Below are 14,127 nucleotides of genomic sequence, written 5' to 3' on the forward strand. Positions count from 1 at the left end.
ATTGAGTTGATGCTGAACTTAAGGTCACCAAAGCAGAAAATTCTGTGCAGATGGCAGCTATCATGCATTTAATCAGAGGATGACTCAATATTTGACACTTCAAACAAATATAAGCTGGGTCCTGCAATGTGCTTAACTCCCATTGCGTGCAGTAGGACTTCCGCATTACAGGAGCCATGCAGCATCCCAGGTACAGGTCCATAGCTGATGGAGAGAGGATCAGCACCATCCTCCTAACAGTTTAGTATTGTAGCTACACAAAATACTATGGTGAAAACTTGACACTGCTGTATTCTATGATCCAACAAAAGGAAGGCTGCAAATCCCTTCAGCTATATTTTGAATAAGCTAATGAATTTATACAAGGCTTTGCCATTGAACCCCATAAAAAGCACCCAAGTGCCATTCAGATGATCCAACATCTTAAGGGTTTTGAAATTCTGGTCACAGGACTGGTGATTAAATGCTGTGTGATAGTGTGAGGAAAAAATGTTGTTGCTTTGTTCAATTTTTACATTGTATCTCCTATGCTGAAAGGATGTCAAGGGCACCTAGAGCTTTGGAAGGATGCCCGTCAGCATAGAGTTTGTGCAAGCCCAGAAATCACTACAATGTCCTTGCTACAAACGTTTGAATTCAAAATACATTAGTGAATTTTTTAAATCAGTGGCAGAGTCAAACTTTGCTGTTCTTAAGCCTTAAACAACCCCCTTACCTTTTATTATAATATGATTAAGTACTGAAGGTAAAGTAAATTCATAGCACCCAAATGAGGCTGAATATGTTTATTTATCGTCAGTAATTTTTTTTTAAACACAAGGCAAATATTAATAGCTGAAACGCAACACTTGCAGAGTATGTACAGAGCAATGTACAACTGACTGTAAGAGGCTTTAATCTATTAGTAATTTAACCATTTTATAAAAGCAAGTGATGCTTTTTTCTTTAAGACCTTCTTTAGAAATAATTTATTGCCAATTCTGAACTAAAGCAAGGAGAGCAATGTACAATATAAAGATGCTGTTAGCCCCTGGAAAGTTATAAAAGATACACATATAAAAACTGTAAGCCACAAACATTTATACAAAGCAAATACAAATCTTGATTGTTAGATAAAGTATCTATGAGGATGTTACAAAATATTTTTCATAAGGCTTCATGGAAGGTAAGCTCTCACTGCTATTGAAAGCGCAGGAAAGCAGTTAAATATTCTGCAATTCAATTATTTGTTTTCAAGTTCAAGGCAAAGAAATTGCAAATGGCACTGTATTGCAATGCTGTGTAATTTAAAAAAAAACAAACAAACTTAGATTCATCTACATCATGGTACCATCAAATACAGAAAGACCCGAAAAGTCATATTGTGACTATTTTAGCACGAAACACTGATTATTCTGAAACAGGAAATGCTGCTGTTGGAAAACAACTTCTGCAACCATCTTTAAAGATAAATGCCTAGAGATTCTTGACTAGCTTGGCAACCAGCAGGAAAGTTGAAGACTGTGATAGTTGTGCACCCCTTTAAGTGGCAACTTGCTTATAAACTCATAGGGCCATATCCCAAATAGTGCTGCCTTCAGAACTATCAGGTGTGTGGGGTTTTTTATTATTAAAGTTTTACATACATTAGCAGCGGGATGGAATAAAAGCCTGTTAGTTAAAAGTTTCTGCTGAAGTTAAGTGAAGTTCAAAATACTGAGTCAGTATTAGCCAAGAGTCAAGAATACTACAGACATGCTTGAAGCATTTTAGGTTTGCTAGAATCCTGGATGGCAGGATTAAAATCCCTTTACCAGACACTTATTAGCCAAAGGACTAAGCCTATTAGCCAGAGGCCTCTCTGGAAAAAGATGAGGGGCCAGAATTTTCTTTTTAAAATGAGAGCTTACATTTGTCAGGAACTGATGGCTTATTCCACCTGAGAAATGTGGGGACCTACTCCATTGGTAAGTGGATTTTTTCCAAGACCTGGTGAACAGCCACCATTTATTTTCAGGTACCAAACAAATTTAAACAATGCCACAAGGAACATTTGCTAAAATGCCATTTTCACCTTCAAGTACAGACTGTACAAGATAGGGGTATATAGAAATCGTAGCTCAATGCAGTTACTGATCATTCAGTGCAGCAGTGTCTAGCCAATGATCCTTAGAAAATTAGTCCTGTTAAAAGTAGCTTTTTTATTATTTATTAAAGCCTTAGGATTTTTCCTGCATTCCCACCTCTACTGGAAATTTAAGTCCTGACTTTGTACCATACTTACTGGTTTACACTCAAATCACTTTTATTAGTTTGATTTTGATCACACATTTGCTTTTGCTTCAGTACGTATATGGACAGTCTCTGTTCAGCAATATTACGTTACTATACCTTGCATCCAAATTATACATTTTTTGGGGGGGGGGGAAGGGTGTGTGTATGTGGGGGGGTAATACCATCAATGATTTACCTCAATACAATTGTCTTAGATGGAATTAGTCTGAGTAAGTTTCAGACGGAGAGAAGTTTCACACACTAAATTTCCTACCCTGTCTTGATGTCAAAGTTTAAGGCTGAGTGATCCAAGGAGAGGGGTGGCTAGAATTCTAGTTAAGTAAACAAGACCTTTCTGGGAGGAACAGACATGACACTTAACTAAAACAAAGTAACATGTATTTTGGATTAGTCCAAGGCGTATGGAAGCATTTTGAAAAGCAGATTTACTCACTGTTAGGGACTCTTCAGAAACATTTACTTAATCAAGCCCTTGGACTTCACTTTATCCTTAACATTCACCTCCCATTGACTTCAGCTGGACTTGTGGGTGCCTGACACCACTGAGAGACAGGAGCTATTCCTGCATGGGTATCAATTTTAACAAACAGATCCTGTGATGTGAAATTTCAGTGTTTCAATTTTTTTAATAAGTGAATTTTGGTTTAGACTGACAGAACTCCTTGGCATAAAAAGAGCATTTTGCATTTCTATAGTACTGCATCCACAGATTTCTAAGCACATTACAGTGGTGGGTAAGCACTATTCCCATTTTACTGATGAGAGAATGAGGTACACAGAAGTTTAAATGACAGTCACAGGAAGTCAGAGGCAGAGTTGGGAATAGAGCCCAAGCTTCCCCCACTCCTTCCAAAATGATCCCATCTTCAATGCAGACTGTTTTAAGCTATTAGAACATGTCAAACTATTGCCACACATGCAGTGCATCTATGACAAAACCCACCTTAAGAAATTGCTCTTCTGCCACAAGAATTGACCTGTTCTATGGGGCAGGTAGCAAAACAGAACACTGGCAGGGGTAAACAGAACTACTTGATTTGTGCAGTAGTGACCTGAACTTATTTCTTTAAAACACCAATTGGCCAAGCTAAATTTTATTTCATAACATGCTCTTTGGCATACAAAGTTCCAGCCAAGAGTATATTTTGCCCTGCAACCAAAGTGAAACCCCACAAGAGTTAGTTGTAATGGAACTTTGGGCAGAATATAGCTGATGACAAATGGCACCTCTAGAAAACCCTCTGTAGCATGTTTGGCTCAAGTATTCTTACGATAAAAAAATAAGAGGATCAAAAAATGCCACCATGGCTAAACAAAATAAGAAAGGCAGTTAGACAAAAAGGCATCCTTTAAAAATTGGAACTCAAATCCTACTGAGGACAATAGAAAGGAACACTAACGTTGGCAAGTCTAGTGCACCAGTATAACTAGGCAGGCCAAAAAAGAATTTGAAGAGCACCTAGCAAAAGACAAACTAACAGCAAACATTTTTTCAGTACATCAGAAGCAGGAAGCCTGCCAAACAATCAGGAGGGGGCACTGTACAATCGAGGTGCTAAAGGCACATTCAAGGAAGACAAGGCTGTTGCAGAGATACAGTGTACTTGGACTTTTAGAAAGTCTTTGACAAGGTCCCACACCAAAGGCTCTTAAGCAAAGTAAGCGGTCATACTTTGGGATAAGATGGAAGCTCCTCTCACGGATCAGGAAAAAGGGTAGGAATAAATGTTCAATTTTCAGAGTGCAGAGAGGTAAATAGCAGGGTCCCTCAAGGGGACCTCAAGTTCAATATATTCAAGTAATCTGGAAAAAGGGGTAAACAGAGAGGTGACAGTTTGCAGATGATACAAAATTATTCAAGACAATTAAGTCCAAAGCTGACAGCTAAGATAACACAAAATTACTCAAGATAGCAGTCAGCTTCGGACTTAAGAGTTATAAAGGGATCTCAAAACTGGGTGATTGTCCAACAAAATGGCAGATGCAAAGTAATGGACGCTGGAAAACAATGACAAATATTACACATAAAATGAGAGGTTCTACATTAACTGTTACCACTCATGAAAGATCTTGGAGTCACTGTGGGTAGTTTTCTGAAAACATCAGCTCAATGTGCAGTGGCAGTCAGACCAGTAGGAAAGCGACAGAAGACAGAAAATATCATAATGCCACTACATAAATCCATGATACGACCACATCTCGAATAGTATGTCCATTCTGGTCGTCTCATCTCCAAAAAGATTAGAATTGGAAAAAAGTACAAAGAAGGGCAACAAAAACGACTGGGGTATGGCACAGCTTCCATATGAGGAGAGATTAAAGACAGACTGTTCAGCTTCAAAAGGAGACAACGGGGGGGGGGGGGGGAGGAGGGAACAATAGAGCTCTATAAAATCATGAACAAGGTGGAGAAAGTGAACGGGGAAGTGTTATTTACACAACACAAGAACCAGGCGTCACCCAATGAAATTACAGGCAGCAGGTTTTAAACAAACATAAGGAAGTACTTCTTCACACCACCCAGTCAACCTGTAGAACTTGTTGCCACTGGATGTTGTGAAGGCCAAAAGTATAACTGCATTAAAAAAAGAATTGGGTAAGTTCCTGGAGTACAGGTCCATCAGTGGCTATTAGTCAAGACTATCAGGGATGTTCCTAAACCTCTGACTGCCAGAAGCTGGGACTGGACAACAGTGGATGAATCGCTCAATAAATTGCCCTGTTCAGTTCATTTCCTATGAAGCATCTGGTACTGGGCCACTGCCAAAAGACTGGATACTGGGCTAGATGGACAATTGGTCTGACCCAGTATGGCCGTTCTTCTGATTCTTCAGGATTTCTAGACCCGATTCTAACAGATTCTCTGAAGTTTTCAGACTTTAGCATTTACTACTGTGACATGTTATGCCCATCTTTCTGTACAGGCTTTTGGCCTACTGGTGTTCGGCCTATTTACCCATATCTGCATAAGGCCACTGTCTGGGGAATTTGTCTTCATGTAAGGCCACTGAAAAAACTGCAGAAGGACAGAAGACAGGAGGCACTTACGTTTGCAAATACTTCTGTGCATTAGTGAATGCTTGTTGATGTAGGACTAGGCACACTGTAAAAGTTATGGTGAAAAGATACAAAAGCACTTCAAATCGGCCTAAACTCCGGGGCAAGGTACCTGGATGTAAGCTATTCAGCATGACGACAAAGTGAGAATACAGATTCTAAAGCTCAGTTTGCTTCTCCTTCCCACATATCAACATTTCAGATCATAGCGCTCTGTGCTGTGTTATAGCTCTAACAAGCAGAGTACTTAAAATATGCACTAGAAAATGAAGTTAGAGTGAACTGTGCCATTTACTAGTTCTTGATCATATTAGTCTTTACACATTTCTGGCAGAAGGTATTAATGCTGACAGTTCCCAACTTTTCTGTATTTCCTGACCTAAAGCATACCCTACACTCAAAAACCCATGCAAAACTTTATATTTAAGGCAGGAAAGGCTTTATTACCATTCTCCTAGTTTCTAAATGACTCCAACAAGAAATTAATGGAATATCTAACCAATGAAGGACCTGAGAAATCAAAGTCAGCTATATCATCACAGTCTTCATTATAGTTTTAAGGAAGAGGTGAAAAGGAACCGTTTTCAAAAACTACTACTACAAGTCTAATGTAATTCCGATGAATGTTACACTGAAGTCTGGACTTGGAATTCTGACGGTGGAGTGCATTTTCTAGATATACTTTTTGCAACATACAAGCACTGGAGGTCAAGTTTAGTCACCTTACAGGTTATTTGGACTTAGGTTTGCTATAAAATAACTGAGTCAACTCAAAGCTACAGTGGAAGAGATTAAAGCCTCAATTTCAGCAGAAATTGGCAATAATGTGCTCAGCAGCAGCTTTCAGCCACACATCGAGAAGTCTGACAGGACCTGGATTTTTCTATTCCTGTTGTAAACCACAATTTAAAAACACAAAAGGTATTCAAATAAAAATGTCTTTTTGCACATCACTGTAGCATCAGCTGCTTGAGGTTGTCGTGAAGAATGGTATCCTTGACGTCACGGAAAACCAGCCGGATGTTTTCTGTGTTAATAGCAGTGGTGAAGTGGTGGTATAGGGGCTTCTGCTGTTGGTCCCGGCGTTTGGTACGAAAACAATCCACCAGGAATTTTTGGACATCTGTTAAGCAGTGGGGATCCCCTTCGAACTCTGGGAAATAGTTTTTGATGCTCACTTTTTGTACTTTTTCCTCAAGCAAGTCTGTCTTATTTAAAAATAGAATGATGGAGACGTTGCTGAAAACCCGGTTGTTGACTATTGTTTCAAAAATGTTCAGTGATTCTGTAAGGCGATTTGTTAGCCGATCCTCCATGAGCACCTGGTCGAATTCACTTGAGGAGACCAGGAAAAGTATCGATGTGACACTGTCGAAGCACTCGAACCAACGTTTCCTTTCTGATCTTTGGCCGCCTACATCAACCATCTTGAAGGGAACATTTTTAATTTCAAAGTCGTACTCATGAATCCCTTTTGTGGGTCTTCGTGCCAGCAGAATATCTTGCTGTGATGGAAGATAATCCTAAAAAATAAAGCAAAGTTTGCCAGTTAGGGAACAATAATGAGCATAGTGGCTTTAGCAGACTTCTGACCTAGAAAAGCTGGAAGGAAAGTTATTTTTGAACCAAGTCTCCATGCACTATTCCATTTTAAAAAGATCTCAGGCGCTAAAGCTGGGATTAACACACCCAATCCTAAAATGAGAATCCCTCTAGAGCAGTGTTTCTCAACGACCGGTCCGTGGACTGGCATCAGTCCCTGAGATCTCCCCGATGCAGTTTAAGGCGGCAACAAGCTGGTCCTTGGTATCAAAAAGGTTGAGAAACACTGCTTTAGAGAACTGAAACTTTACCAAGGTCACTTGATACGTAGCAGAGGGAAACAATATTGGAAGGAGCATTACCCGTTTCTCATGCCACCAGCTTCTTTTATTCCCTCACTACAGATTCTTGTAACAAGTCTCCTTCCCCCATAATGTTATACAATATGCATTTGTTGGCTGCCACCCTTTACCCCAGAGGGCTGCATTAGAATGATTCTACCAATTCTAACAGTAAGCACTCATTCACTAGCTTTCCCCTCTTTGGCATATTGCTCAGTTGATCATGATTCATAATTAAAGAACAGAACCACTGTTTTGACAAGGTATTGAGACTACCCAAGTTTTTATTGAATCCCTAGATGCCATCACAAAGAATCCAAACACAAGGAACTCCTTGATGCCTGCACAGCACCCTGTTGTCTTTCTCCCTCATGGGAGACAGGCAGCATGAGAAAGTTTCTAGGCGTCCCACTATGAGTAGCGACATCCAATGGAATGAAAATACTCAGTGCAAAGAGTTGTGTTTCCAAAGTGTAGGAATTTAAACAGATGAATCCAAGAGGCCAAAGTTGTGGAACCTGATCCCTAAAGACAGCTAATGCATTTTTGGCTTCTCCATTTTCACAGAAGTCATTTTACTGATTGGTGCATTTACCTCTGAACAGCCAGTTTGCTAAATTTTATGTTCACAGCTTTGTTCTCCAGGTATATATAAACCCTTTGTTATACTTCACTGTTCAGACATGTCATGCTTCGGTATTCATGGCAGTTTCGGAAAAAAAAAGCTATGTTTGAAACCTAGAGAAGTTTAAAAGCAAGTCTCTCTTCACTTAATCTGTTCAAAGATCTTTTCCTAATAATCCTAGTCAATGAAGGGCTCACTGCTCAACATGAGACCTTTGGAAAAACTTGTGAAGCAATGTCAAGAGAACTCTGATTCAACCAACTTCTACTGGAGATCGAAAGAAACCCCTGGATAAACATAGTTAAATAAACAAAACTAGAATTTAACAGTAGTACAGTTCAGATTTTGAAATGCCTAAATATGCCTGTTTTGCTTTAAATTAAAGCTATACAAAACCTGAAGGTTTAATTCTTTTCAATAAGGGATTGTTATAAAATTTCAGACAAACTGTTTAAAAACAATTAACGAGAAGATACATCACTGCAAGCTTTTACAGATAGGGAATTATGGGATTCTATTTTAACAGACATTTGTTAAAATGAAATTTTAAAAGGGTTTAAGCTTAAAACAAAAGTATTGCTAAAAGAAATTACAAATTAGGAGGTTAAAAATGGGTTTGAAGATTTTAAGGAGCACTTTGTTTTAATGCATGAAAATCAAAAAGTGAAACTAATGAGGGAACAGCAACAGTTTTCTCTAAACTCCTGATTCTTTTATTCAAGCTGGCCACAACTGAGATGTTTGGGTGATTCTGATAAAAACCAGTTACCAAGAAACTTTCTGATCCACCACAAGACTCCCCTCTTTGCTCTCATCTTTAGGTACTGACATACATCCATGACGGCGTGACCTAGTTTCTCAGAAGGAAAGGTGAAGCCTTTAGAACTCCACCTACTGTCTTAAAAGTGACCCATGGAAGAAAAAGCTGGGCTTTTGCCCTTTTTTGCCTGTCTCATGGATAAACGCAGCCTGAAAGGTTAATAAGTTTTCCTGCTTGCTTTACAACATTACATTGTCTGCCAGGAAAAGACTAACACGGGAAAATCTGAGAAATTATATCAGAGACTGAAAACTAAGAAAGGATTTTTAGATGGCATTTTAAAATGCCTTTTTTTTTTTTTTAAATAAAAACACACACACTTAACTGCAGTGCCCTATGAACATTTGGGAGAGCGGCTGTCATTGCTGCAGAGTGACCACTACCACCCTTTCTGTGAAGGAGCAAAAGATCAAACACATTCCTGAGATCAACTCCCTCTCAAAGAGGTCCTCCATCAAAGCCAGGGAAGACCAGATATTCCTGATATTTCTAAGGTAAAAGACAAGCAGACTTTTTAAACACATATTTCAAATACACAAAACAGGGCACAAAGCATATTTCTACAATTCCTTTCCAGCAGATAAAATGCAAGACCCTGACCACCTATTAGAGCTCCCAAGATACATATGCCTGCAAGAGCACCATCAGTGACCAGGACACCTGGGTTAGTCTCATAACTGGGCATTAACATTCAGCTTAAATTTCAATTAAAAAAAAGTGTTTCACTTCCCCTCTTAAAGACTGTTTAGTGTTACTGGCATATAAAAGCCACCACATTTTACTTCACAATTGGCTACATTTAATCAAATTGTACACAGTCTGTAAAGGGCAATGTGAATGTCAAGTAGTCTGTGCATAGTTGAAGGCACCACCAACTGAGAAGATTCCATCAATTCCCATCTCCTCATAGGTTTCCCAATGCCTAAGCATAGGAAAAAAAGCTGAATTTCACCTCCTTCCAATTCCTTTCTCCATTCCCACAGTCTGATCCACTCTTCCCTGTCATACATGCAACCACAGGGCACCAATTCCTTCCTTTCTATTTCACATTTAGACTTGTGAGGCCTTCTTGCTCCTGTACAATTTCTTAAGTCATCCCCTCCTTTCAATCCTCACTGCCAACGTTCTGGATCACGCTACTGTTCTTTTAGCCAGTACAAATGACACTCCATCACTGGCCTCCCTGAAACATCCCATGTCCATGAGCTAAAACATCATCTCCTCAGCCTGCATCTCACCTCCTGTCACTCTCAACCTTGTCCTTAGGACTCCGCCCCCTTTCTCAGCTTTGCCATTTCCTTTTCTCCTGCTCTCCCACACTTACAGACAAAACAAGCAAGGTCGGAATAGGTAACATTCTCATTCCAAGGAGCCAAACTCCAAACCCTCTACTTTGGCCTTATTTTCCACCCTCTACTTCCACTCCTGAACTGTCTGCTCTCCCAACCTACTTAGAAATATCAGAATGTGTCACTTGCTAGTGTGACTCACTGCGTCTGCCTAATCTGGATTGGCATCTGTTCAAGGCAGGGACCGTGTCTCTGAGGATATGTCCACGCTGAGGTAGGGATAGGATTCCCCTACTCATGCACACAAGCTCGTGATAGATCAATGAGAGCTAGAACGAATACAAATAGCAGTCTAGCTGGGGTAACACAGGAAGCAGAGAGACGACAGAGCTGTGCAGAGTACGTACCTGCGCGGCTTGGCTGTTCCTCTGCTGTTGCCGCCTGTGCTACCTGGCTACGCTGCTATTTATACTTGCTCATGTACACGCACATGTAGCAGCTTGATGAGAACTAGGACCATAGCCATAATCTAACATGCTATGCAAAGCTAAGGTCCTATATAAAATGTTCTACTTGACCAATAGCGAGAAAGATACGGAAAAAATACAGAAAATTACAATTCAGCTTTGAAATAAACACGCCTGGTTAGAATCGTGTATGTAAACAAGAACAGATTTCCTTATTCTGTTGACCTGGTCAAACAATCTGAACGAGCAGGTTTTAGACATGCTAATCTCTCTAGCTTCCTTATGTTAAAGGAACAAAGACCATAGTCATATCTGTTCATTAACAGTGTAACTTCATTGCATCAGTCTGTTTGCATGAGACAGGAGTAGTGAGTGCTTCTACCCATAAACTGTTACAGTTCCAAAGTACAAAAATAATCTTTAACCTCCAGCAAAAAGCTGTGCTCTAATACACAAATGGGAAAGAATAAACCAAGAGAACCTACCCAAAGCTATATTTACATTTTCATAACAAAATTACCTTGCATTTGCCTGAATATATCTAGTCATTTCCGTCAAAAGATAATGATTTTGAAGAAAACTACACCTCTTAACATTTGTGATTTACAATTAAATACTATTATCCAACTTTCAAAGTCACCATTCTGATAAGTGACTAAAATAATTTTAGTTCAAGATGCAATTTCTAAAGAAATGAAGTTATTTATTGTATTTATAGCTAAAGACTCTAAGGCATAGTTAGAGTCTGTTTGACCAAATGAGTCGGAAACAAGAGGGAGTGTGGGCTATATTGGCAGAGAGAAAGGAGAGTCAGGAAAAAACTGGGAGGAAAGATCAAACCAGTATTTTAGATGCCTATATACAAATGCGAGAAGTATGGGGAATAAGCAGGAAGAACTGGAAGTGCTAATAAATAAATACAACTATGACATTGTTGGCATCACTGAAACTTGGTGGGATAATACACATGATTGGAATGTTGGTGTGGATGGGTACAGCTTGCTCAGGAAGGATAGACAGGGGAAAAAGGGAGGAGGTGTTGCCTTATATATTAAAAATGTACACACTTGGACAGAGGTAGAGATGGACATAGGAGACGGAAGTGTTGAGAGTCTCTGGGTTAGGCTTAAAGGGGCAAAAAACAAGGGAGATGTCATGCTAGGCGTCTACTACAGGCCACCTAACCAGGTGGAAGAGGTGGATGAGGCTTTTTTCAAGCAACTAACAAAATCATCCAAAGCCCAAGACTTGGTGGTGATGGGGGACTTCAACTATCCGGATATATGTTGGGAAAATAACACAGCGGGGAACAGACTATCCAACAAATTCTTGGACTGCATTGGAGACAACTTTTTATTTCAGAAGGTTGAAAAAGCTACTAGGGGGGGAGCTGTTCTAGACTTGATTTTAACAAATAGGGAGGAACTCGTTGAGAATGTGAAAGTAGAAGGCAGCCTGGGTGAAAGTGATCATGAAATCATAGACTTTGCAATTCTAAGGAAGGGTAGAAGGGAGAACAGCAAAATAGAGACAATGGATTTCAGGAAGGCAGATTTTGGGAAGCTCAGAGAGCTGATAGGTAAGGTCCCATGGGAATCAAGACTGAGGGGAAAAACAACTGAGGAGAGTTGGCAGTTTTTCAAAGGGACACTATTAAGGGCCCAAAAGCAAGCTATTCCGCTGGTTAGGAAAGATAGAAAATGTGGCAAAAGACCACCTTGGCTTAACCACGAGATCTTGCACGATCTAAAAAATAAAAAGGAGTCATATAAAAAATGGAAACTAGGACAGATTACAAAGGATGAATATAGGCAAACAACACAGGAATGCAGGGGCAAGATTAGAAAGGCAAAGGCACAAAATGAGCTCAAACTAGCTACGGGAATAAAAGGAAACAAGACGACTTTTTATCAATACATTAGAAGCAAGAGGAAGACCAAAGACAGGGTAGGCCCACTGCTTAGTGAAGAGGGAGAAACAGTAACAGGAAACTTGGAAATGGCAGAGATGCTTAATGACTTCTTTGTTTCGGTCTTCACCGAGAAGTCTGAAGGAATGCCTAACATAGTGAATGCTAATGGGAAGGGGGTAGGTTTAGCGGATAAAATAAAAAAAGAACAAGTTAAAAATCACTTAGAAAAGTTAGATGCCTGCAAGTCACCCGGGCCTGATGAAATGCATCCTAGAATACTCAAGGAGCTAATAGAGGAGGTATCTGAGCCTCTAGCTATTATCTTTGGAAAGTCATGGGAGACGGGAGAGATTCCAGAAGACTGGAAAAGGGCAAATATAGTGCCCATCTATAAAAAGGGAACTAAAAACAACCCAGGTAACTACAGACCAGTTAGTTTAACTTCTGTGCCAGGGAAGATAATGGAGCAAGTAATTAAGGAAATCATCTGCCAACACTTGGAAGGTGGTAAGGTGATAGGGAATAGCCAGCATGGATTTGTGAAGAACAAATCATGTCAAACCAATCTGATAGCTTTCTTTGATAGGATAACGAGCCTTGTGGATAAGGGTGAAGCGGTGGATGTGGTATACCTAGACTTTAGTAAGGCATTTGATACGGTCTCGCATGATATTCTTATCGATAAACTAGGCAAATACAAATTAGATGGGGCTACTATAAGGTGGGTGCATAACTGGCTGGATAATCGTACTCAGAGAGTTGTTATTAATGGTTCCCAATCCTGCTGGAAAGGCGTAACGAGTGGGGTACCGCAGGGGTCTGTTTTGGGACCGGCTCTGTTCAATATCTTCATCAACGACTTAGATATTGGCATAGAAAGTACGCTTATTAAGTTTGCGGATGATACCAAACTGGGAGGGATTGCAACTACTTTGGAGGACAGGGTCATAATTCAAAATGATCTGGACAAATTGGAGAAATGGTCTGAGTTAAACAGGATGAAGTTTAACAAAGACAAATGCAAAGTGCTCCACTTAGGAAGGAAAAATCAATTTCACACATACAGAATGGGAAAAGACTGTCTAGGAAGGAGTACGGCAGAAAGGGATCTAGGGGTTATAGTGGACCACAAGCTAAATATGAGTCAACAGTGTGATGCTGTTGCAAACAAAGCAAACATGATTCTGGGATGCATTAACAGGTGTGTTGTGAGCAAGACACGAGAAGTCATTCTTCCGCTCTACTCTGCTCTGGTTAGGCCTCAGCTGGAGTATTGTGTCCAGTTCTGGGCGCCGCATTTTAAAAAAGATGTGGAGAAACTGGAAAGGGTCCAAAGAAGAGCAACAAGAATGATTAAAGGTCTTGAGAACATGACCTATGAAGGAAGGCTGAAAGAATTGGGTTTGTTTAGTTTGGAAAAGAGAAGACTGAGAGGGGACATGATAGCAGTTTTCAGGTATATAAAAGGGTGTCATAAGGAGGAGGGAGAGAACTTGTTCACCTTAGCCTCTAAGGATAGAACCAGAAACAATGGGTTTAAACTGCAGCAAGGGAGGTCTAGATTGGACATTAGGAAAAAGTTCCTAACTGTCAGGGTGGTTAAACACTGGAACAAATTGCCTAGGGAGGTTGTGGAATCTCCGTCTCTGGAGATATTTAAGGGTAGGTTAGATAAATGTCTACTAGGGATGGTCTAGGCAGTATTTGGTCCTGCCATGCGGGCAGGGGACTGGACTCGATGACCTCTCGAGGTCCCTTCCAGTCCTAGAATCTATGAATCTATAGTTAACTGGAATTTCG

At 40.1% G+C, this 14,127-nt stretch overlaps 1 protein-coding gene across 1 annotated transcript in view; it reads right to left on the bottom strand.

The window, feature by feature from the left end:
* Positions 1-770: 770 nt before the first annotated feature.
* GNA13 (G protein subunit alpha 13) overlaps positions 771-14,127 on the bottom strand; it is a 46,581-nt gene continuing 33,224 nt past the window's right edge. Inside the window, exon 4 of the mRNA XM_054047177.1 lies at positions 771-6,854. Within this exon, the coding sequence (XP_053903152.1) occupies positions 6,282-6,854 (573 nt within the window). The 3' untranslated portion in view covers positions 771-6,281. The remainder of the gene's footprint in view (positions 6,855-14,127) is intronic.

Source organism: Malaclemys terrapin, chromosome 13 (assembly GCF_027887155.1).
Source record: "Malaclemys terrapin pileata isolate rMalTer1 chromosome 13, rMalTer1.hap1, whole genome shotgun sequence".
In the NCBI taxonomy this organism is placed as follows: Eukaryota; Metazoa; Chordata; order Testudines; family Emydidae; genus Malaclemys; species Malaclemys terrapin.